At 49.0% G+C, this 25,515-nt stretch overlaps 1 protein-coding gene across 1 annotated transcript; it reads right to left on the bottom strand.

Annotated features, from left to right (window-relative positions):
- Positions 1–4,509: 4,509 nt before the first annotated feature.
- On the bottom strand, positions 4,510–16,984 carry LOC133054436 (carcinoembryonic antigen-related cell adhesion molecule 1-like). The gene is made up of 6 exons (XM_061139405.1): positions 16,856–16,984; positions 15,596–15,955; positions 14,134–14,412; positions 8,978–9,098; positions 7,517–7,547; positions 4,510–6,411 (listed from the first exon to the last, which is right to left on the bottom strand). The coding sequence occupies exons 1-6, from the start codon at positions 16,917–16,919 to the stop codon at positions 6,304–6,306; spliced, it is 963 nt and encodes a 320-aa protein (XP_060995388.1). The 5' UTR covers positions 16,920–16,984; the 3' UTR covers positions 4,510–6,303.
- Positions 16,985–25,515: the final 8,531 nt, after the last annotated feature.

Below are 25,515 nucleotides of genomic sequence, written 5' to 3'. Positions count from 1 at the left end.
CAAACGCCTCTTAGACCTGCTGCCTCTCGAGCCAGTTACCCCCATTGCATTGAGGTTTCCCACTTCTGTGGCAGCGGTTCCCACTGTAATTTCTGAGCTCCAGAGAAGAGTCATCGCAGAGCTAGCTCTTCAAGGCTGCTGGGGCTTCCTTACAAAATCATATCTCAGTGTCGTGGTGAAAGCTGTGTGCTCTGAACTCTCCCAGGGTATTGGTGAGAAGGTCTCAAATGATAAATCCATACAGCATTCCAATCTAAGTCTTTGGGTCCCTGTCTCTGAGTAAATGGTCTCTTCTCTGGTGCAGAGACCTCCTTGTGTTTCCATCAGATAAACATAGATAGGTGGAAAACTTAGCAGTAACCTAGTGAGCTGAGTGGGAAAAACTCAGAGGCATTTTTCTCTGAGAAGGCCTTCAGGGGCTCAACCCAGAAGCCCCAGAGGAGCCCCAGAGAGGGGAGAGAATACCTCACACAGAGTCCCAGGTGCTCCTGGAATAACTGAGGGGAATAAGCCAGGTCAGGAGATGCTCTCAGATCTCTGGTCAGGCCTGACACAGTCAGTCTGGAGGGTGCCCCTCTGGAGTGTCTGTTTTCCTCAGGAATAGCCTAAGCCATGAGGTCTTGTGTGTGTGTGTGTGTTTTAAACCAAGTATGTTTTATTTGTCTGTTCAGTTTTCACTGTCCTGGGTCTTTGTTGCCCAGGTCTTTCCCTTGTTGCGGTGTTTGGGCTTCTCACTGCAGTGGCTCCTCTTGTTGCAGACCATGGACTCTGGGGCACGTGGGCTCAGTAGATGTGACTTCCGGGCTCCAGAGCACAGGCTCGATAGTTGTGGAGCGCATGCCTGGTTGCCCCGCGGCATGTGGGGTCTTTCCCGATCAGGGATCAAACCCATGTCTCCTGCGATGGCAGGTGGATTCTTTACTACTCAGCCACCAGGGAAGCCCAGGATCATTTTAAAGCAAAGGCACGTGTATCGTTTTGTCTAAGGATGGTGGTTACTCTCCTCCCCAAATCATTCTGTGTCCACGCCTGGGAAATTCCATGGTGGGCTCCAGCCACGGGGTCACAGAGAACCGGACATGACGGAGCGCACCAGGCTCATGGTGCTGCTGCTTCCCCGTCACTGCAGTCCTGTCTGTCTCTCTGTGACCCCGTGCTCTGTGGCCCCCAAGGCGCCCCTGTCCATGGGGTTTCCCAGGCAAGAAGGCTGGAGTGGGTTGCCATTTCATTCTCCAGGGGATCTTCCTGACCCAGGGATCGAAGCCCCATCTCCTGTGTCTCCTGCACGGCAGGCGGATTCCTTACTGCTGAGCCACCGGGGAAGCCCCTCCACTCAGGTTCCTTGAGCACACTTATGGGCAGAGTGAGTCTAGCAGTTCCCACAGTGGGGGTGGGATGTGGTGTGGGAGACACCTTTATGTGTTCTGATGTCACCATCTGGCTCAGATAGTGCTCTGGACACCAACTCCTGGGCCAAGATGGGCTCTGCCCTGCCCGCTGGGCAGTCAGCGCAGGATGCCGGCCGCCCAGTAGAACTCAGGGAGGAGGGGATGGGCCACATTCCCTTGGTCCCACACTTCAAAAGGGTTAGAACGGTGAATGTCAGCTTAAGTGAATTTTATCTCAAAAACAAAAAATTTAGGAGAGGATCCCACCCCTAACCTTGTGACAAGGTGGCGCCAAAACAGCGCTGGGCGTGTACGTGAATGTCCATTTCTTCACGCCCCAAGCACTCCCATAGTAATTATACAGGGGCCGAGGCAGGAGTCCACCCATCTACCATCGTTCTTTCCTTTATTCCTACTATGAGCACTTACAGTGCCAATTCCTCGCAAAGGCGTGGCGGCACCACTGACAAGCCCAGCTAGACCCATCCTGGCTGCATGTCAGGTACTCAGAGATCCGCAGGACACATGATGAGAGCACAGAACCAGTCCTGAGCATGTAGTTACAGACGAAGGAGGAGAGGGCCGGTGGGGGGGGCTTCAGAGGGGGATTCTGGGGTTCACCTGCGGAGGTTGGGACGAACTGTGGCAGAGGGCAGTGAGTCTGGCTGTAAGAGGGGAGGGTGCAGGTTTACGGGTAAGGGGAAGAGGCCATCCCATGCAGGGACTGCGCAGGCAGATACAGGGAGGCATCAGCAAGTCCCGATGGACCAAGAGTGATGAGGGGACCAATCATGTGGAAATGAGACTGCAAGGAGCAGGGGAGAGGGAGCTCCTGGGGGAAGGTCAGACGAAAGAGATGGTAGCTTTTCTGAGGATTGGTGTGTTCTGTGGGATCTTTTGGGGTTCCCAGGTGACGCTCATGGTAAAGAACTCATGTGCCAATGCAGGAGACGTAAGAGATGTGAGTTCGATCCCTGTGTGGGAAAGATCCCCTGGAGGAGGGCATAGCAACTCACTCAGTATTCTTGCCTGGAGAATTCCCATGGACAGAGGAGCCTGGCGGGCTACAGTCCACGGGGTCGCAAAGAACTGGACATGACTGAAGCGACTCAGTATGCATGCACAGACTCACATGGTGTCTTTTTCCCCCAGAGCCTGGACTGAAGAGGCCAGGAGGGCTCAGGGCACTGGAAGGGAATAAGAAGCAACTGTTCATGACATGTCTACCACCTGTGGTTGCTTCTTCCTGTTCATATTTGTGTGGACATCAGCCAGCCCCATTTTCCTTCCATGTCCCTTCCTGCATTTGCAGAGGAAAAAAGTTGGAGAGCTATCCGTGATCCCTCGGTCCTCAGGGCAGCATGGGCAAAGCCCAGAGCCATCTTGGTTGGACAAGGGCTTTTTTTTTTTCTTTTTTAAAGCTCTCCTGTACTATTCTACTCTTAAAAATTTACTTATTTAATGTGGCTGTGCCGAGTCTTAGGTGCAGCACCAGGATCTTCCATCTTCATTGCGGCTTTCAAGATCTTTAGCTGCAGTACTCGAACTCTTAGCTGCGGCACGAGGGATCTAGTTCCCTGACCAAGGTTGGAACCCAGGTCCACTGCACTGGGAGCAAGGAGTCTTAGCCACTGGACCACCAGGGAGAGTCCCAGGGTAAAGATTCCTGTGAATGTCATCCTTTCCTGTTAATATCCTACCCACCATGTTCTGCCAGCAGAACTTCTCTCTCCCAGGAAACTGATGGAGGTTAGGATAATTTAGATATAATATTTTTCTGTGTAGCCCTGGACAGAGTGGACTCAGAGTTATAGGTGAATTTCTGCTGTGAGCCCATTCCCTCAAGCAAAATAAGAACAAATGAGGGCCTTCCGCTGTAAAGCCCTGTCGGTGGTCCAACATGCATGGGTTGACCAGACTACTTCCAGGTGAAAAAAGCTAATATTAGGGGTGAATTCTCACACCATTGATTGCATGTGTGCTAAGTTGCTTCAGTAGTCCGACTCTTTAGGACCCTCTAAATGTTAGCCCACCAGGCTCCTCTGTCCATGGGATTCTCCAGGCAAGAACACTGGAGTGGGTTGCCATGCCCTCCTCCAGGGGATTTCCCTGACCTAGGGATCGAACCCTTGTCTCTTACATGTCCTGCATTGGTGGTTGGGTTCTTTATACCACTAGCACCACTTGGGAAGTCCAAGGCCATTAATTCTACTGCCAATTAAAAAAATACAGTATTTGTTTATTTTATGTTTGGCTGATCTTCATTGCTTCACAGGCTTTTCTCTAGTTGCAGAGAGTGAGGGCTCTCTCTCTAGTTGTGGTGGGTGGGCTTCTCACTGCAGTGGCTTCTCTTGTTGCAGAGCACAGGCTCAGTAGTTGTGGCGGATGGACTTAGTTGCTCCACGGCATGTGGGATCTTCTTGGACCAGGGAATCGACCAGTGGCCCCCGCAGTGGAAGATGGATTCTTTACTGCCAGAGAAGTCCCCTGTGTACTGATTTTATTGCTGCTTCCAGTGGTCTTGGGACGGAAGCACCACAGCAGAGGGCCAGGGGAAATCAGGGGCTGAGGAGGGGAAAGACAGCACATGTTCCAATTGCTTGGAAGTGAAGGAAATGAGATGGCAGGCTAATTCCTGGTGGAATTAATAAAGGAAGGTTATCCTGGTTGGAAGAGCTCTGACTCTGAGGGGCAGAAAAAGGGACAGGGAACAAGGAGGCGGGACGTGCTGGAGAAATTTCTACACACCTGAGCCCATGGAGACTGTGGGAGTGAACGCTGGATCAGGCATGGGATGCACTGGAACCATCTGTGTGGGCAGTGTGGTGTGTCCCTAGTGAAGAGCCCAGCAGACCTTTTACTCATGAAATCATCTTCTCTCCTTCTCTCCCAGAGGAAGACAGGCAGGTCCTCCAGGCAGGTTGGAGCAGTGACCTGTGGCTCTAGGTGGACGCACTTTGTCAGCAGGTGTGCACATGAATTGATTGAGCTCTCGGATCCCAGGATCCAATACCTCTGGACTTAGAAACAGGCTCACTCTGACTCCCTGTTGAACAATTTCTATTTCTTCTGCCTGTAAGGAAGGCAGTGTAGAAAGCAGTACCAACTGTGAGGCAGCATGTTGATATCTGATACACAATATTTATTATAAATATAGAGCAATTTTTACAAATCATTCAGAAGTGGCCTCAGCCAGGCAAAATTAAATTATGCAGAAGTGCTTGCATGAGGGGAGGTGTACACAGTCTGTATCAGGGTGAGGAAACCCTGAAAGAGGTACCTGAGTACAGAGCACTCCCAGCCACCCCTCTCGGGGGCCAGTTCCACACAGCAGGAGGTCCGTCAAGAAGGTGGAATGAAGCCTTTCTCTCAGCAGCCCAAGGAGGCCCCGTCTGTGCAGAAGGCTGGTGAGAAGCAGGTGCACCTCTCCTCCTCCCATCCTCCCTTTCTCTGCCGACACATTGGGTCCCGTGCACCCCATGGGAGAAGAATTCCAGAGGCTCTTCAAGAAACCCAGGGCTGAGTCATAATCTGCACCTTGTGTCCTAAGGAGCGTGCGCACCAGTGCGGCCTCCTGGGCTGTAAACAATACTAACAGCGCAAGGGGCCGTGTTCCCTTCAGGGCGCTCCTGCTTCTCAAGAAGGCTCCTGAGAAGGTAAGCGGGGCAGACAGACAGAACAGGCACAGGCGGGAACACGGAAGAGAAGGCAGTTGATGACTGGCCTGAGATGCCTAGAAACGGAGTGAGACCCATTTCTGGCCATGGAGGTAGATAACTGCTACTTCTTATTTTCTGTGCGGAGCCCCTGACACAAAAGGCTTAGGGAGCTCATGGCCAGAGGGACATGAGGGGCTTTGGTAGGTTCTTCCCCCTGAAGTGGTCAGATTGGCTTATGCAGCAAATTAAACAGAACCCCTTTCACATAAACAAGCAGTTACAAAAATTAAAGTGGCAGAATGTCTCAGAAGGAAAGGAAAAAACAACCAATACCCCCAAATTGTACATTCTTTGACCATTATTTAAATAATCTCTGCAGGGTGACTTTCTGAGTCCTTTCCCCAATCCCAGCAGATTGTATCTGGTAAGAGCTGACTGCCCCATAAACTGATGACCCCTCAGTCTCCGGGCATTGCCTTGAATAAAGCCCACAGTATTATTAAAACAGTATGTGCGGTTTTTTTGTTTGTTTGTTGTTGCAGTTTCCATCAAGATACACTTATGAATGCTGAGAAGTTGTTTTCAAGTTGCTTCTAGTGGGTTCTCTGAAGGCATGCTTTCAAAGGTTTAGATGGTATTCTAGCTAAGTAGTAAGTTGTTTAGTCCCTGATCCTGCAGGTAGACAACCCTGAAAGCGGACAAAGGTGTAGAACTTCCCAGCTCAGAGCTGGTCATGTATGTGTCTTCCTGTGAATGGTGGATTCACACTGGGCTTCAGAGTGCAGAAGCTCTTCGTTTTCCTTCTCCTTGCTCTTCTTTTCTGGCACAGGCATTTCAGTGGATAAGAAATCATTCTGCAGGTTATGGCAAATTCATGTTAGACTCCAATAGGACTGAGGTGGGAAGGAATGAATGTGTTCTGAATACACAAGTTTACAACTGGTCTAGGTCAGCAAATGGGGAGAGGCAGAGGTTCTGGCAACTTTCTCCCAGGGTCCGCTTTGCTAGATTTCAATGACGAGGAAGTTTTGGTTTCCTACAGATCTCCTCGTGGATGTGCCTTTTCATCCACTGACACTGAAGGAAGGGGCTGCGACCAGGCAGCCTGGAGGAGCCTCATTAGGGGTCGAAGGAGCTGGGGGAAGACTCTCTCCTCATTTTCCCTGAGGGCAGAGGGATACCCTGGGGATGGGGGTGAGACGCTTGGAATAAGTCAACAGTGCAACAAGCAGGACAGGTTCCATTACTGTTTTTTTTCACTTCTGAATGGTTTCTGTGTGTGTTGGAGATGGGGAGGCTGAAGTTGCTTCCTTTTTTAATTCCTGGGCATTGAAGTTCACGGAGGAATATTCAACTTCATTAACCTGAAAGGCATGAGCAGCAGTCAGTTAAATCAGCATCATAGGCCAGACCCTCACCTTGTCCAGGGTCACTTAGCATCCCATGCTCTTACTACTTTGAAACTTTTAGCTTCAGAGAAAGGCTTTTATTACCTATTTTCTCCGCTTAGTAACATCCTATTGAATGATCATTAGAACATTATGGATGATTATGGAATTCTTCAGTGGAATATGATGGCACAGCAATAAGAATAAATAGACAATAAGGCACACAACCATATGAATGAATCTTGCAAAACAATTTTGAATGAAAGAAGCCAGACTCATGTACACTGTGTGTTTTTCATTATATAAGCACATAATCAAGTAAAAGTAGTCTAATGCATTGGAAGTGAAGACAGTCTTTACTCTTCAGAGGGCAGTAACTGGAGCATTGTGTGTGTGTGTGTGTGTGTGTGTGTGTTGAGGGGGGCTGATTTTTTATAATGATTGGGTACTGTTTACATAGATATGAACAACTTGTGGAAACTTACACACTCTTAAAATTATTAGGTTGGTCAGAAAGCTCATTCAGGTTTTTCCATAAGTTTTTCCATAAGATCTCACGGAAAAACACACTTGGGTCAACCCAATTCTTATGATTGAAGCATTTTTCAGTTTATATGTGTATTCTGTTGACGATTAAGATGAGGAAAATTCAGTAAAAGTATTAGAATGTAAAGGAATCAAGACCTCAGGTCTATAACACTGGAAATTATTGTTTGTCAGTAACAGCAGAGTCAGCCTGGAGGCAGAAGAAGGAGAATGATCTAGTGCCTTTCTTGCTCTGGCCACTGTGCTGAGTGATGTACCTTTGTTATGTCATTTAATTCCTTGATCTCCTCTGTGATAGGCAGCACACCCATTTTACAGAGGACTCAGCTGAGGCCCTATGAGGTTAAGTTACTTGTCCATGGTCCCAGCTGTGATCAAGTCCAGTGAGGTGAACTCTTGGGAGTAATGCTTCTTTGTTGCTGCTGTGGGGACGTTTGACGCAAACTTGATTTCCCATTTGTATCTACAAGACTAACCCATTCTACACAGAGATATTTCCATGAGAAAAGGAGCCAGTGAAGCTGGCTGTGCTTACCTTTTCAGGTGAATTGTCAGAGTGACTTGACCTGGGGAAACAAAGGAGAGTCATCAACCCATGAAAATGCAGAGTTGCCTTATGGCCTCAGAAAGGACTGTTCCTAAAGCTGATGTGACTTCTAGCTGAAGGAGGTGGCAGGTGGTGGGACGGGCCCATGATTAAGACTTAAGGATTTCTCTTCCCTCAGTCTGTGGTCCAGACCCCAGTGCATTAGACCGAGGTAGTGGTGGGTCGGGGTTGGGGTGTTAAGGGGAGGCCTCAGTGCACTTCTGAAGATTTCTACCAGTTCACAAGGCCTGAGTTCTGCCCACGTGTGTCTCACAGGTGTGTGTCTAGGCAGCAGGCTCCAGAGGCAGGACGGGCTGAGACCCAGAGCACCCAGAGCACCAGAGGCAGGGAAAGTCTCACCATAGGAGATGCCCACATCCATAACAGAGGCAGGAGGGGGAAGGAGGTAGGATGAGGAAAGGGCTCCTGGAAGCTCGGCCATCTCACGGCTGCCTGGCTTGTGTGGCCTCAGAGGGGCCATGTCTCTGGGGACTCTTCCATGACTAGGAAGGAGGTGAGGACCTGTGCCAAACTGATGGTGGGGACTGAGATCACCTCTCATATTTCAGAAGGTAGGGATCCCCTGGTCGGTCAGGGCACGTGGTGGAACAAACCAGCTCTCACTGAGTGAGTGGCTCTACTTATTGTGGTTGTGATCTGAGGATTTGTGCTCTGTGAGATTGCACTGGTCAGTTGCCCTAAATAAATATCAGACACAGTGACTACTATTCCCAGGCACAGGGTCTCTGCTTCTTGAATTAGGAAGCACAGTGTTGGCATGATTCCGTGGGGCTCCTCCATGTTCATTTTCACCTTGGTTGGTCCTCTTTCCTCCTAGGACCTATGTCTTCAATCTACCCATTACCCCCTCTCATGTTTACTCCTCTCTGGTTTACTGACTCTTCAGAACATTTATGGCCATTCATCTCAACTGCTTCTATTTCTACCCGGACATCTTGCCACTTTTGTAGGTAGATGCTGGTTATTTCTCACTTTCTTTATTGCCCAGGAGGGCTTGGGTTGTTCCTGCTTTTCTTAGGTTCTCTTCCAGTCCTGTCCCTCCCTCCTCCTGCTCTTGTGGTCGACAGAGCACAGGTCTCCCTTCCTCCTGCCCCTCCTTTCATGTCCTCATTGGTTTTCCTTCTTGGACCTTGGTTTCCCTGCCTGGGACAGAGGAACACACTTGGCGCTGCCCCCTCTAAACCAGATGGAGGTGGGAATAGCCATGTCCAAGAGACAGGGGGTTACAGGAAACATGAAGACCAGGGAAGAGGAGACCCATAAGAATCAGTGCCGAGAAGCAGGAAGACTGAGGAGCAGATCTAGGCCAGAGAAAGAGACAAAGTCTCCTTCCCTCTCCCAAGCAGGGCAGTCAGCGGAGAAAGTGGAACAAGAGGAAAGGTGGCATACCATCTAGTTTCTCTGATGTACAGAAAATACACCAGAGCAGCCACCCCAGCCACAGCTCCAATCACGATGCCGACAATGGCACCAGCTGAGAGGTCAGAGAAACTTTCGGGTGTTGGCTTATCTGTTGTGGAAAGAAAAGAGAAGAATGAATGAATGAATGAAGGTGACATTATTTTACAGTGGGAGCGGCTCAGGAAATAACTCAATATGGAATAAATAGTCTCTGATTGTTCCTCCAAGGTATAAACTTTCTGTGGAAGGTTGCTGTGAGGTGAGTAACCGCCTATATCCTTGCGATTTTTTCCTCTCTGATTGTATTTCTAGGTTGGTGACCACATTCCTCAATTCCAACCTGGCTTTTCTGCACTCATATGTTTGAAGCCTTTGGAAATGTAAGAAGGACTGATGATGGTTATTTTTGTATGTTATCACTTCCCATCTTTTCATGGTTACATCTTTACCTGGGTACCAGGTATGGCTGCCATGAATATGCACCTGTCTTACAGGTGCATTACAAAAGGTGTCTTACGAAAGTGTGAGTTCCTGAGTCACGTCTGACTCATTGGGACCCCATGGAGTGTAGCCTGCCAGGCTCCTCTGTCCATGGGATTTCCCAGGCAAGAATACTGGAGTGGGTTGCCATTTCTTTCTCCTGGGGATCTTCCTGACCCGCGGATCTTCCCGACGAAGGGATCGAACCCGGGTCTCTTGCATTGCTGGCCGACTCTTTACCATCTGAGCCATTGGAGGTGTCTTATGCTTGGCACTTAAATGATGGAAGGCCCTCTGAATTCACTACCCCTTTTCACAGAGACCACCCTTCACACAGGTTTCCAGCAGGAATATGAAATCAATCCCAATTCTGTGAGAAGTAAACTTTTTTGTGTGATGGGTGACTTTTAATTCAAGGGCTCTTTGCCAGCTTTGCAGATATCTCTTAGAACTGCACTGCAGCCTGAAACTTCCTCCTTCCTAGGGATCCAATGTGCATCCTGCTCTGAGGACCCTCCCAGGCTCCTCCCACTCCTGTGTCACTTTCCTTCACAGGCATTTTCTGCAAGGAATGTCTTAGATGTCTAATGCCATCTTGGCTGCATCTCATGGAATGAAACTATCATACTAGACATGAAACCTTTTACTCAACCCCCCTGTTTCCTGTCTTCCATATTTAGGAAGTAACATGTTCCTGTGGATCTTTGTGCTTTCCCTCCCCACATATATAACACCTTTTGTCTGTTTCTTCTTTTTCACTTCAGTGGTCCTCACCGTTCAACTCAAGACTGAAAATCAGTGCTAATGTGAGCTTATGATGTACATAATCTGTGCCAGGCTCTGTGCTATATATTTGCCAAATATCTCATTTAATTCATATAATAACCCAGTCAGATAGACATTATTTCCATTTTATAGATGGAAAATCTGAGGTTTACAATGGTGGAAAACCTAAAGCCATGTGGCTAATGAGATGTGGATCGAGAGTCAAGTCGTCCTAGGAACACCTGACTGTATACAGCCTAATGAAGTCGAGAAGATCCCCTGGAGAAGGAAATGGCAACCCACTCCAGTCTTCTTGCCTGGGAAATCCCATGGGCAGTGGAGCCTGGCGAGCTATCGTCCATGGGGCCTCAAAGCGTTGGACAGGACTTAGTAACTACACGGCAGCAACAACAATGATAATAGTAATAATTATAGCAGCGAAATTGTTTGGAAAATGTTCCCTGTGTGGGTATTTTGCTAAGGGTTTAGTTGAATCTTACATTAAATCTGTGAAAAAATGCCATAAAGAAGGTTCTCTTATTGCAGTTCTCCCTTGAGGACTCTGAGGCTGAGAGAAGTGAAGAATCTCCTGCAAGAATTTATAATTGCAAATGCTTATATTAAAAGAAGGATCTGAAATCAGCAACCTAAATTTACAACTTGAGGGACAAGAATAAAAGCTAAACCCAAAGCTAGCAGAAGGAAGGAAATAATAATAATTAGAATGGAGATAAAGAAATTAGAGAATGGAGAAACAGTAGATAGAATCAATAAAACCAGTATTTTGTTCTTCAAAAAGATTAACAAAATTGACAAACGTTAACTAGATTGACTAAGAAAAAAAGAGAAGATTCAAATTATAAAAATCAGAAATGAATGTGGAATCATTACTACTAATTCTACAAAAATAATACAAAGTATAAGAGTACTAGGAATAATCCTATGCCAATAAATTGGATAACTTCTGTGAAATGGAGAAATTCCTGGATACATGAGAGCTACCAAGATGTAATCATAAAGAAATAGAATATATGAACAGACGTATAAAGTAAGGAGGTTAAATAAATAAAAGCAATTGTAAAAAACCCACTAACCTTTTAGGATAAAACACTCAAAACTAGGGAAAAAAGGAAAGCACCTCAACATAATAAAGGCCATATATAAAAATCCCACAGCTAACATCATCCTAAATGGTGAAAGAGTGAACATTTATTTTCTGAGATCAGGAGCATGACAACAATGCCTGCGGTTTCCAACTCTATTCAAAATAGTATTGGACATACTAGCCAGAGGGATTAGGCAAGAAAAAGACACAAAAGACATCCAAATTGCAAAAGAAGAATAAAATTGTTTCTGTTTGCAGTTGACATGACTTTATATGTAGAAAATGATAAAGATTTCCCAGAAAACTGTTAGAACTAATAAACAATTCATCAAAGTTGAAGGGTACTAAATCAACATGTAAAGATCAGTTGCTCTTATATACAATAAAATATTCAAAAAGGAAGTTAGGAAAATTTTATTCTATTTTGATATTAAAAATAATATCAAAAGAACAAACTACTTAGGAATTAACAAGGAAGGTGAAAGATTTATACACTTAGGAATTATAAATAAGCACTACTGAAAGAAATTAAAGAAGATGTAAACAAGAGGAACGGATAAAGAAGATGTGGTACATATATGTACCATGGAATATTACTCAGATATTAGGAGAATGAAATAGTCCCATTTGCAAAAACATGGATGGACCTAGAGAGTCTCATACTAAGTGAACCAAGTTGGACAGAGAAAGACAAATATCATATGCTATCACTGGTAGGTGGAATCTATTTTAAAAAGTGATACAAATGAACTTATTTACAAAACTCAAACAGACTCAACATATTTAGAAGACAAACCTATGGTTACCAAAGGGGAAATGTGTGTGTGTGGAAATAAATGAGGAGCATGGGGTCAACATATACATACTACTATATATAAAATAGATAACCAACAGGGACCTACTGTATAGCATGGTGAGCTCTACTCAATATTCGCTAATAATCTATATGGCTAAAGAGTCTGGAAAAGAATGTATATACGTATACGTATAACTGAATCACTTTACTATACACCTGAAACTGACACAACATTGTAAAATATACTCCAATAATTTTTTTTTAAAAAAGAGACAAATGACCAAAAAGCAGATGAAAAGATGCTCAACATCATCAGTAATTAGGGGAATGCAAATCAAAACCACAGTGACATATCACTTCTCACCCTTTAGAATGGTTGTGGGGAAAAAAAAAAAAAAGCAAACAGAAAAGAGGAAGTGTTTGCAAGGATGTGTAAAGATTCAAACTTTTATGAATTGCGGGTGAGAATGGAAAACACTATAACCACCGTGGAAAACTACATGGCCGTTCATCAAACAGTTGGACAACTGCCATTTGATCCAGTGATTCCACTGGTGGTTGTGTGCCCAAAAGATTGAAAGCAGGAACTTCCCTAGTGGTCCAGTGGTTAAGAGTCCACCTTCTAATGCAGGGGACATGGGTTCAATCCTTGGTCAGGGAACTAACGTCCCAGATGCCTCGGAGCCACTAAGCCCGAGAACAGGAGAATCCATGTGCCACAGCAAGAGAAGCCATCACACTGCAACTAAAGAAAGCCTGCACACCAGAATGAAGAGCCCGCACACTGCAATTAAGACCCAGCGCAGCCACAATAAAAAAGATTGAAAGCAGTGATTGAACAGATACTTAGACACCCATGTTGATGGTAGCATATTCACAAAAGGTGGAAACAATTTAAAAGACAATCAACTTATGAATGATCAAATGTTGTGTATACATACAAGGAAATATACTTCAGCCTTTCAAAGGAATGAAATTCAGACATATGCTATAATATGGATGGGACCTTGAAGACATAATGCTAGTAAGTGAAATAAATCAGACCCAAAGGGATAATTATAATGTTATATGATTCCAGTACTTTGGCCATCTGATGCAAAGAGCCAACTCATTGGAAAAGACCCTGATGCTGGGAGGAGGGCAGGAGGAGAAGGGGATGACAGAGGATGAAATGGTTGGATGGCATCATCGAACTCAATGGACATGAGTTTAAGCAATCTCTGGGAGATGGTGAAGGACAGGGAAGTCCGGTGTGCTACAGTCCACGGGGTTGCTAAGAGCTGGACATGACTGAGCAACAGAACTATAACATGATTCCACTTATACAAAATGACTATCATAATCAAATTCATAGAGACAAAGAAAGTAGAATGGTGTTTGCCAGGGTTTGAGGTGGGAGACTTCTAGAAGTTCTTGTTTAAGGGGTACAGAGTTTTTAATAAGATGAAAAAGTTCTAAATGGATAGTGGCAATGTGAATGTACTTAATGCTACTGACCTGCAGTCTTAAAAATGGCTAAAATTATATATTTTATGTATTCTTCACATTAAAAAAATGGTAACAGCAAAAAACAACAACGAATATTGTGAAAGTTACACTAAAATGCTAAACCCAGGAGAAGAAACTGTATTTGATTCAGAGATTGAGCTGTTACTCATTCTGCCACCTGTTTACTGTGTGCCTGTATTCAGTTGCTCAGTTGTGTCTGACCCTTTGCAACCCCTTGGAATGTAGTCCGCCAGGCTCCTCTGTCCATGGGATTTCCCAAGCAAGAATACTGGAGTGGCTTGCCATTTCCTCCTCCAGGGGAACTTCCCAACCCAGGGATCAAACCTTCGTCTCCTGCATTGCAGGAAGATTCTTTACCACTGAGCCACCTCGGAAGCCCTGTAGTGGTCTCATTTGATATTCTGCTCACTGTGACCTCCCTCCGTTTTCCACACGATTGTTAGAATAATCCACAGAGAAAGATATAGCATAAGGCAAATGGTCACTTACATTTCACATGCAGCCTGAGGGGGTCACTTTTGCTGGAGTTGCCCCTGTTGGAGACCTCACATTGATAATCCCCATTGTCTTTTCTGCTGACGGGGTCTATAGTGAGGGTGCTATTGTCCAGGGACAGTGTCATCCCCCTTGTGAGGAGGAGACTCTGGCCTTCGAAGAACCAGCGTATGGAGACCCCAGTCTCATTTGTGAGGCAGGTCACGACCACGGGACCCTCATGTTCTGCGACTGTGGTGTTGCTGGCTTGGAGGGAGGGCCGTGCCACTGGGTCTGTGGAGAGACAGAGGGGTGACTGCTGAGAGTGGGTCAGGGGCCTGGGCCATGCTCCCTCTCAGAGATCTCAGCCAGCCCCGGGCCCCAGTGACCTCTGTAAAGGTGACCTAGAGGATGGCCCTGAATCTGTGATCAAAGTTTGGAGTCTCTCTTCATTGATGATCTGTAAGGAGAGGACTGTCCCTCCTCTCTGACCCCCAGGTACCCTGGGATGACCCCTGACCAGTCTCCCTGGACATCTCCGTAGTATCAGCACCGGGACCCTCTTCTCAGCCCGTATGTCTAACATCCTCATCATCAAGTGGAGTTGTTCTGTTTTTTAATTAACTTTCCTGGACCTTTTCCCACGATTTTCTTTGACTATCAAAAAATTCAGGGACTTCCCTGGTGGTCCAGTGGCTAAGACATCACACTCCGAATGCAAGGGCCTCAGGTTTGATCCTTGGTCCGGGAACTAGATCCCACATCCTGAAACTAAGAGTTTTCCTTCCACAACCAGAAGATCTTACATGCCACAACTAAGACCCAGTGCAGCCAAATAAGTAAATAAAAATACCTTAATTGAAAAAAATTAAAAAACCCAGCCTAACCTGCTCTCCATGCTGAGTCTCATGGGAAGGACTGGACTCCACCCCTGCTCAGACATGCCTCTTGGGGCTGAGCCCTGGCTGGTGACCTGCTGAGAAACCTTGGCCTCAGGGAGCTGGGAATCATCCGCCCCAGTCAGCCCCGACTGGGAGGCCAACACCCACCAGCGGCCCAGGTTCTCCGTGGTCGCTGGAGCCAGGACCCTGGGACAGGGTCTGGGGAGGGGCTTCCCTGTGGGCCTGAGCTTCTCTGTGAGGATCCCTCAGGTCAGGCCCCTACTGAGTCCTGCAGGGTCTTCCTCAGGGTCATGGTCTCAGGGAGGGCCCCAGGGGGGCTGCACTAAGAGTTCTCTCCCTCTGCTGAGTCCCTCCCATCAGACCTTCCTTCTTTCTGCAGTGTCTGCAGGGTCCAGATTCCATGAATGAAATTTTGACCCTTTGGAGTTCGTCTCCACTGTGCGTGTCCTGCACTACATGTTCAAACCCCAACACGGGACATAATGTAGAGGGAGATGGAGGCACCATCAGGGTCTTTCAAAGCAGAATTCAACTGCTCCCCATCCCAACACCCCCAGGTAAGAGGAAGCACTCACGGTGTATGTGGAGGTGTCCAGTCTGTCTTTCTGTCTGTAAATCAAACTTTAAAATGAGCAGGGTGTAGGATCCTGTGTCTTTCTGGGTGATGTTCTGGATCAGCAGGGTTCCATTGGGGTAAAGTGTCTCCTGACCACTGTGTGCAGGCCCATTGGTAATTAAATTAGTGGCTACTCCGTATGATGCAATTAGCTGGATGGTTTCTACCCTTTCTCCTCTGTACCAGAAATAGCATAGAGTTTTCTCTGTTACGTTGTGGGCAAGTAGCAGGACATTGGATCCTTCTGCAGCAAGGGGTGGTACCGTTTCAATAGTGAGCTGGGTAGTGGTGGGCGGGGTCCAGAAAGTTAAGAGTGAGGCTAGGAGGGAAGAGAGAGAAATCAGTTAATATTGTGACCTGTGTTGGGGATGGGGAAATGGTGCCCTTGGTCCTAAGCTGGTCTCTTCATCCCTCAAGCCGTAGTGTGTGTGTGTGTGTCTATGTGTGTGTGTGGTCAAGCTTAGTAGCATGACCCCCATCACTTGGCCCCTCTGGGCTCTGTACTTCCTCTGTTTCCCCAGTTTTCCCCCGGCTCACTCCCTCACTGCCCTCACACAACTGCTCACACTCAGGGGCCTCTTGGGAGATGTCCTTCCCCCCGACCAGCTGCTTTAAAGACCCTCCGTGTTCATTTGCTGACCCTTCCTTGCTCCATTTCCTGCATGACGCCTGTCAGCACCTGACAGCACATTCTAGATCTCTCTGCTTGTGTGTCTTCCTCCCCACAGAGTGTAAGCTCCGTGAGGGCAGGGGCTTGTCTGATCCTGCTTGAAACGCAGTGCCAGGACCAGGCTCCAGACATTGTACCTGGGGATGAAGGAATGAGGGGTCCCAGGAATTCACAGTCTGGTTTTGTCAGTTTCTGAGGGTGCTGGGTAAGGACAATGTTTAGTGTGGCGGTTAAGTGTTTTTCTGTAGTGACACCCAGACATAAGTTATTATTATTGTCATCAGTTTTCAACAGTTACTGCTCACTGAAGAATAACTTGTAAAAGCTACACTAGTTGAAGTTTTCCTGCCCGTCACCAGTTCTAGTTCATGGAGAGTCTCCTGTGGCTGAGTCCCCCACCCTGCCCTGCTCCCCTGTCCTCTGCCCTCAGGTCTGAACAGAAGCACTCTGTCCCCTCTCAGAGCCCCGTCTCTCCCAGAGATCCCACCCAGTCTCCTGTTCTCCCTGAAAACTGTCTCTGCCCACTCCCTGAAAATTGTCCCCACTCACCTGCCAGCAGGAGCCTGTTCCAGGGGGCGCACCGTCTGCGGGAATGGCCTGAGGGGGGCTCCATGGTGCCTGCTGCCTGCTGCCTCTCTCTGTCTGTGAGGAGAACTTCTGCTCCAGAAACGCTCACAAGCCCTGCACTCGCTGTGTGAGCTCTGCCGTCCTTCCCGCTCTGTGATAGGCTTGGCCCTAAGGAAGGTTCACTTGGGCTAAGTCACGTGGACCGGGGGCGGGGCCTCACTCTCAGTTGACTCCCCCTCCCCACCTCTCTCATTCCCGCCTGCATTCTCTCGTCTTCCCTCTTCCCTTTCTGTTACATTTCATTTGCCTGGGAAGCGCTGCTGTTTCTGCCTTTGGCAGCTTGATTTCTCACCTAGACACACACACACACACACACACACACACACACACACACGTACGCAGTTCCCCCACTGTTGGGGAGAGCACCTCCCTGGGGCTCCTGTCCTGGGTGTTCCCCCGTAGGTCTCAGTTGGGGGGTGAGTCACCCTCCCCGCTTCCACAGTCTCCAGCCTCATGTTCTCCTTCTGGCTTTCCCCTGCAGAGCAGGAGCCTGGGGGGTGGGGAGGATCTGCATCGGGAACTCTTGTCACAGGGACGGTGTCCCCACGGCGCATGGGAACCACCTGTGGTGCTTCATGAAGGCTTTGAACCCCCCAGAGGGACCTTAGGAAAGCTGCTTCAGCAGCCACACAGGTCACATGCTTGCCCAGCCTGGCTGAGACTCCAGAATGTGGGGTGGGAGCAGCCTCTCCCCAACTTCAATGCACAGGGAGGGTCTGCAGATCCTGTTAAAATGCAGAGCCTGACTCAGCAGGGCTGGGGTGGACCTGAGAGTCTGCATCTAACAAGCTCTCAGGTGATGCTGACCATACTGGACTGTGGAGCACACTTTCTATAGCAAGGCTGATGGTGACAAGTCAACTGAGAGGCCGCCGCCCTGCCCCCAGTGTCGACCTCGGCCATGTTCTGGTCTGGGGTCTGCCAGCATGACACAGAGACCCCAGGATCTCCGAAGCAGGATATTATTTCCCTTTGTAACACCGGGGTCTTCCCTGGTAGCTCAGCTGGTAAAGAATCCGCCTGCAATGCAGGAGACCAGGGTTCAATCCCTGGGTGGGGGAGATCCTCTGGAGGAGGGCATGGCAACCCACTCCAGTATTCTTGCCTGGAGAATCAGATGGACAGAGGAGCCTGGCGGGCGACAGCCATGGGGTCGCAAAGAGTCAGAGGCGACTGTCACGTTGAGGGTCTCCCCAGGGTTCTCAGAGGCTGTGGGAAGGTTGTGTTCTATTCCCATCGGAAGCCTCCAGAAAAGGACTGAGGGGCTGGAAAAGGGGGCGTGAGTAACGCCGGGTGAGAGGGATCCTCCTTCTTTCTCCTTGGGGGTCCAGTGGGGCCACAGCTTCCAGGGGACAGACACCGACGACCTGAAGGAATAGTAGTTGCTAACGGTGTGAAGTGGGCCCACGCCTGGCTGTATGGAGGAGGTGCTGGAGTCCAGTGTGGGGGGCGTGGAGAGCGAGGAGGACGGTGGACTGCGGTGACACCCGTGAGGGTCTGACTGCTGGGCTGGGGGAGGTCTGAGACCCTTGGGGAGACTCGAGGCCGTGGAGGAACTCTGCTGCCCTCTGGTGGACAGGGCAGGAAATGCAGCAGTCCCCACACCACGCGGTTCTGCCCAACATCATGGATTATCGAGGGTCTTTGTTGCTGTGTCGGAGAAGGCAATGGCACCCCACTCCAGTAATCTTGCCTGGAAAATCCCATGGACGGAGGAGCCTGGTGGGCTGCCGTCTATGGGGTTGCACAGAGTCGGACAAGACTGAAGTGACTTAGCAGCAGCTGCAGCAGTTGTTGCTGTGAACGGCCTTTCTCTAGTTGAGGAGCGTGGGCTTCTCATTGTGGTGGCTTCTCTTGTTGCGGAGTTCCCTGCCTGAATTTCCTTATTATTATTAAAAATGAAAATGTTTTTTGTACTTTTGGTCGCGCTGGGTGTTTGTGGCTGCACTCAGGTTTTCTCTCGTTGCGGTGAGCAGGGGCTACCGTTCGGTGCGGGGCACATTGCGGTGGCGTCTCTGGTTGCGGAGCAGAGGCTCCAGGGCACGCGGGCTTCCGTAGCTGTGGCTCTCGGGCTCGGTACCTGTAACACTGAGCTTAGTTGCTCTGAGGCGGGTGGGATCCTCCCGGCCCAGGGATCAAACCTGTGTCTCCTGCGTTGGTGGGTGGATTCCCAACCTCTGGACCACCAAGGCAGCCATGGATGGTAGTTTGGGCAGAGACATTTGCTTGCAGAGAAGGCAGATCTGTATCCCGAGTACCTGCCTGTCCCAGTAAGAACAGAAGGCTGCCCTTTTATCACGGAGAAGGTTCACTGTAATCAGCCTGCCACCAGGTAACTGGCTGATCACCCTGGGGAGCACTGCCCTACCTGAGGCCCGGCGGGTCTCGGGGCTGACAGACTGGGCCCTCAGCGGTGGCTGTAGCCAGGTCAGCCTTGGTGAGTGGAAGTCTGTGTTGCTGAGTCCACGTATGACTTGCATCCTCACCGCCGTGGCCACTACATTCGTGAGCCCACCAGTCGAAGGCAGGGGTAGCTGGGGAAAGAGGCTGACTGGGGCTTCCCTGGTGGTCCTGCCGTTGAAAATCTGCCTGGCAGCGCAGGGGATGTGGGTTCGATCCCTGGTCTGGGGCAACTAAGCCCGTGTGCCACAACTACTGACCCTGGGCCCAGAGCCCACGGGCTGCAACTACTGAGGACCGAGCACCCTAGAGCTTGTGCTCTGCAACAATGAAGCCACTGCAGTGAAGAGGAGCCCCCACTCACTGCAACTAGAGAAAGCCCGCGCACAGGAGTGAAGATCCAGCGCAGCCAAAAATAAGTAAATAAATGTTAAACAAAAAAAAAAAAAAAAAGGAGGCTGACAGGTGTCCACAGAACAGGTCATTCTATCCACTTGATTATTTAAATCTCCTGCTGAGGTGAATGGTGAGCATTCAGAGAGGGTTATCCATATATTTCTGTCCCAGATCTCCTTGACACCAATTTTCTAGTCATGTTCTTAACCAAATCCATGACTGCCCAGCCAAGCCATTGGCCACAGCCCGTGAATCACTGTATCCTCACACCTCTGGCCATTCCTCCTTCCAAGTGAAATGGACAGTCAGGTGCCCTTCCTGAAGTTCCTTCCCCTGCCCCCGCCCCCCAGAGGATTTCTCTTCACTCTGGCTTTCAGGGGGGTTTCAGAAAGGGTCTGTCGTGCTGCAGTTTTTCCCTTTCACGTGGTGTCTGCACATCAAGCACAACTCTCTGTAAACTAGCCCCAAGTTTTCTCTTTTGCCATTGATTGATCAGCGGGACTTCTCCAGGAGGCCACAGGTGTGGCTCAGAGAGAGAGGCCAGGTAACAGGAGAGGGATCCATGGTACTTGGGCTACTGCTTCTTTGTTAATTAAGTTTTGGCTGCGCTGGGTCTCTGTTGCTGTGTACGGCCTTCCTCTAGTTGTGGTGCGAGGGCTTCTCCTTGTGGTGGCTTCTCTTGTTGCGGAGTACAGGCTCCAGACCCTCGGCCTTCGGTCCTTGTGGTCACAGGTCTAATTGCTCTGAGGCATGCAGGATCTTCTCGAACCAGGCATTGAACTCATGTTCCCTGCCTTGGCAGGCGGATTCTTAACCACTGGACTACCAGGGATGTCCTGGGATTATTATTCAAAGATACAACTCAGGAACAGGCTTTCCAGATGTTGCTAGTGGTAGAGAACCCACCTGCCAATACAGGAGACATTAAGAGACACAGGTTTGATCCCTGGGTCAGGAAGATCCCCTGGAGGAGGGCATGGCAACCCATCCCAGTATTCTTGCCTGGAGAATCCCAAGGACAGAGGAGCCCAGCGGGCCACAGTTCATAGGGTCACAGAGTCAGACTTGACGGAAGGGACTTTGCACGCACGCATAACTCGGGAACAGCCAGATGCAAAGAGGTATGGGGACAAGAAGACAAGGTATGAGGAAAAGAGTCAGACATGACTTAGTGACTAAACAACAAGAATATTTCATCGTATATATGTACTACATCTTCTTTATCCATTAGGCTGTTGATGGCCACTGAGGTGGCTTCCATGTCCTGGCTATTGTAAGTAGTGCTGAAAAAGATACATACACCCCAAGGATTCTGGGTCTTTAAGCTAGGAATTGACTGAGGGATACTGACTGTTTGTTTTCTTGATTATATTCGCCTTTTGTTCACTTGATTTAGAGCTCTTTCATGTATACCGGTCAAGTAAGAATTTGTTAGACTTCCTGTTTCTTTCATTTCAGTTAGCCCGTGCCTTTGTTCTCTGTTGAGTCAGACTCTTCTGATGGCAGCATTGACTCTACTGTCCATTATGGTGAGCATGGCCCACCTTCCCTTTGGTGATTAAGTACTGGCTCAGTAGACATGAATTTGAGTGAACTCTGGGAAATAGTGGAGGACAGAGGAGCCAGGTGTGCTTCAGTCCATGGGGTCACCAAGACTTGGACACGACTTAGCAAGTGAACAACAAACGCCTCTTAGACCTGCTGCCTCTCGAGCCAGTTACCCCCATTGCATTGAGGTTTCCCACTTCTGTGGCAGCGGTTCCCACTGTAATTTCTGAGCTCCAGAGAAGAGCCATCGCAGAGCTAGCTCTTCAAGGCTGCTGGGGCTTCCTTACAAAATCATATCTCAGTGTCGTGGTGAAAACTGTGTGCTCTGAACTCTCCCAGGGTATTGGTGAGAAGGTCTCAAATGATAAATCCATACAGCATTCCAATCTAAGTCTTTGGGTCCCTGTCTCTGAGTAAATGGTCTCTTCTCTGGTGCAGAGACCTCCTTGTGTTTCCATCAAGATAAACATAGATAGGTGGAAAACTTAGCAGTAACCTAGTGAGCTGAGTGGGAAAAACTCAGAGGCATTTTTCTCTGAGAAGGCCTTCAGGGGCTCAACCCAGAAGCCCCAGAGGAGCCCCAGAGAGGGGAGAGAATACTTCACACAGAGTCCCAGGTGCTCCTGGAATAACTGAGGGGAATAAGCCAGGTCAGGAGATGCTCTCGGAACTCTGGTCCGGCCTGACACAGTCAGTCTGGAGAGTCCCCCTCTGGGGTGTCTGTTTTCCTCCGGAGTAGCCTAAGCCATGAGGTCTTGTGTGTGTGTGTGTTTTAAACCAAGTATGTTTTATTTATCTGCTCATCTTTGGCTGTGCTGGGTCTTTGTTGCTCAGGTCTTTCCCTAGTTGCAGTGCTCGGGCTTCTCACTGCAGTGGCTCCTCTTGTTGCAGACCATGGGCTCTGGGGCACGTGGGCTCAGTAGTTGTGACTTCTGGGCTCCAGAGCACAGGCTCGATAGTTGTGGAGCGCATGCCTGGTTGCCCCACGGCATGTGGGGTCTTTCCCTATCAGGAATCAAACCCATGTCCTGCAATGGCAGGTGGATTCTTCACTACTGAGCCACCAGGGAAGCCCAGGATCATTTTAAAGCAAAGGCACGTCTATTGTTTTGTCTAAGGATGGTGGTTACTCTCCTCCCCAAATCATTCTGTGTCCACGCCTGGGAAATTCCATGGTGGGCTCCAGCCACGGGGTCACAGAGAACCGGACATGACGGAGCGCACCAGGCTCATGGTGCTGATGCTTCCTCGTCACTGCAGTCCTGTCTGTCTCTCTGTGACTCCGTGCACTGTGGCCCCCAGTCGCCTCTGTCCATGGGGTTTCCCAGGCAAGAAGGCTGGAGTGGGTTGCCATTTCATCCTCCAGGGGATCTTCCTGACCCAGGGATCGAAGCCCCATCTCCTGTGTCTTTACTGCTGTGCCCCCGGGGAAGCTCCCCCACTCAGGGTCCTTGAGGACACTTACGGGCAGAGTGAGTCTAGCAGTTCCCACAGTGGGGGTGGGATGTGGTGTGGGAGACACCTTTATGTGTCCTGATGTCACCATCTGGCTCAGATAGTCCTCTGGACACCATCTCCTGGGCAACGATGGGCTCTGCCCTGCCCACTGGGCAGTCAGTGAAGGATGCTTGCCGCCCAGTAGAACTCTGGGGGGACGGGATGGGCCACATTCCCTTGGTCCCACACTTCAAAAGGGTTAGAACGGTGAATGTCAGTTTAGGTGAATTTTATCTCAAAAACAAAAAATTTAGGAGAGGATCCTACCCCTAACCTTGTGCCAAGCTGGCGCCAAAACACCGCTGGGCATGTCCGTGAATGTCCATTTCTTCACACCCCAAGCACTCCCACAGTAATTATACAGGGGCCGAGGCAGGAGTCCACCCATCTACCATCCTTCTTTCCTTTATTCCTACTATGAGCACTTTCAGTGCCAATTCCTCGCGAAGGCGTGGCGGCACCACTGACAAGCCCAGCTAGACCCATCCTGCCTGCATGTCAGGTACTTAGGGATCTGGAAGACACATGATGGAAGCACAGAACCGGTCCTGAGCACTTAGTTACAGACGAAGGAGGAGAGGGCCGGTTGGGGGACTTCAGAGGGGGACTCTGGGGTTCACCTGCGGAGGGTGGGATGAACTGTGGCAGAGGGCATTGAGTCTGGCTGTAAGAGGGGAAGAAGCAGGTTTACGGGGAAAGGGGAAGATGCAATCCCATGAAGGGACTGTGTAGGCAGATACAGGGAGGCACCAGCAAGTCCCGATGGACCAAGAGTGATGAGGGGACAGAACATGTGGAAATGAGACAGCAAGGAGCAGGGGAGAGGGAGCTCCTGGGGGAAGGTCAGACGAAAGAGATGGTAGCTTTTCTGAAGATTGGTGTGTTCTGTGGTATCTTTTGGGGTTCCCAGGTGACGCTCATGGTAAAGAACCCATGTGCCAATGCAGGAGACGTAAGAGATGTGAGTTCGATCCCTGTGTGGGAAAGATCCCCTGGAGGAGGGCATAGCAACTCACTCAGTATTCTTGCCTGGAGAATTCCCATGGACAGAGGAGCCTGGTGGGCTATAGTCCACGGGGTCGCAAAGAACTGGACATGACTGAAGCGACTCAGTATGCATGCACAGACTCACATGGTGTCTTTTTCCCCAGAGCCTGGACTGAAGAGGCCAGGAGGGCTCAGGGCACTGGAAGGGAACAAGGAGCAACTGTTCATGACATGTCTACCACCTGTGGTTGCTTCTTCCTGCTCATATTTGTGTGGACATCAGCCAGCCCCATTTTCCGTATCCCTTCCTGCATTTGCAAAGGAATAAAGTTGGAGAGCTATCCATGATCCCTCGGTCCTCAGGGCAGCATGAGCACACCCAGAGCCATCTTGGTTGGACAAGGGCTTTTTTTTTTTTTTTTTTTAAAGCTCTCCTGTACTATTCTACTCTTAAAAATTTACTTATTTAATGTGGCTGTGCCGAGTCTTAGGTGCAGCACCAGGATCTTCCATCTTCATTGCGGCTTTCAAGATCTTTAGCTGTAGCACTGGAACTCTTAGCTGCGGCACGAGGGATCTAGTTCCCTGACCAAGGTTGGAACCCAGGTCCGCTGCACTGGGAGCAAGGAGTCTTAGCCACTGGACCACCAGGCAGAGTTCCAGGGTAAAGATTCCTGTGAATGTCATCGTTTCCTGTTAATATCCTAACCACCATGTTCTGCCAGCCGAAATTCTCTCTCCCAGGAAACAGTGATGGAGGTTAGGATAATTTAGATATAATATTTTTCTGTGTAGCCCTGTGTCCCCAGGACAGAGTGAACTCAGAGTGATCGGTGAATTTCTGCTGCGAGCCCATTCCCTCAAGCAAAATAAGACAAATGAGGTCCTTCCGCCATAAAGCCCTGTCGGTCGTCCCACATGAATGGGTTTTTCACTTCCAGGTGAAAAAAGCTAATTTTTAGGGGTGAATTCTCACACCATTGATTGCATGTGTGCTAAGTTGCTTCAGTAGTGTCCGACACATTGGGACCCTCTAAATGTTAGCCCACCCGGCTCCTCTGTCCATGGGATTCTCCAGGCAAGAACACTGGAGTGGGTTTCCATGCCCTCCTCCAGGGGATTTTCCCGACCTAGGGATCGAACCCTTGTGTCTTACATGTCCTGCATTGGTGGTTGGGTTCTTTATACCACTAGCACCACTTGGGAAGTTCAAGGCCATCAATTACTACTGCCAATTAAAAAAATAAATTTTTGCTTTTTTATTTTATATTTGGCTGATCTTCATTGCTTCACAGGCTTTTCTCTAGTTGCGGAGAGTGAGGGCTCTCTCTCTAGTTGTGGTGGGTGGGCTTCTCACTGCAGTGGCTTCTCTTGTTGCAGAGCACAGGCTCAGTAGTTGTGGCGGATGGACTTAGTTGCTCCACGGAATGTGGGATCTTCTTGGACCAGGGAATCAACCAGTGGCCCCTGCCGTGGAAGATGGATTCTTTATTCCCAGGGAAGTCCCCTGTGTACTGATTTTATTGCTGCTTCCAGTGGTCTTGGGATGGAGGCACCACAGCAGAGGGCCAAGGGAAATCAGGGGCTGAGGAGGGGAAAGACAGCACATGTTCGAATTGCTTGGAAGTGAAGAAAATGAGATGACAGGCTAATTCTTGGTAGAATTAATAAAGGAAAGTTATCCGGGTTGGAAGAGCTCTGACTCTCTGAGGGGCAGAAAAAGGGACAGGGAACAAGGAGGTGGGAGGTGCTGG

This window comes from Dama dama, chromosome 4 (assembly GCF_033118175.1).
Source record: "Dama dama isolate Ldn47 chromosome 4, ASM3311817v1, whole genome shotgun sequence".
Taxonomy (NCBI): domain Eukaryota; kingdom Metazoa; phylum Chordata; class Mammalia; order Artiodactyla; family Cervidae; genus Dama; species Dama dama.
This window is presented reverse-complemented; position numbering and strand designations above follow the sequence as displayed.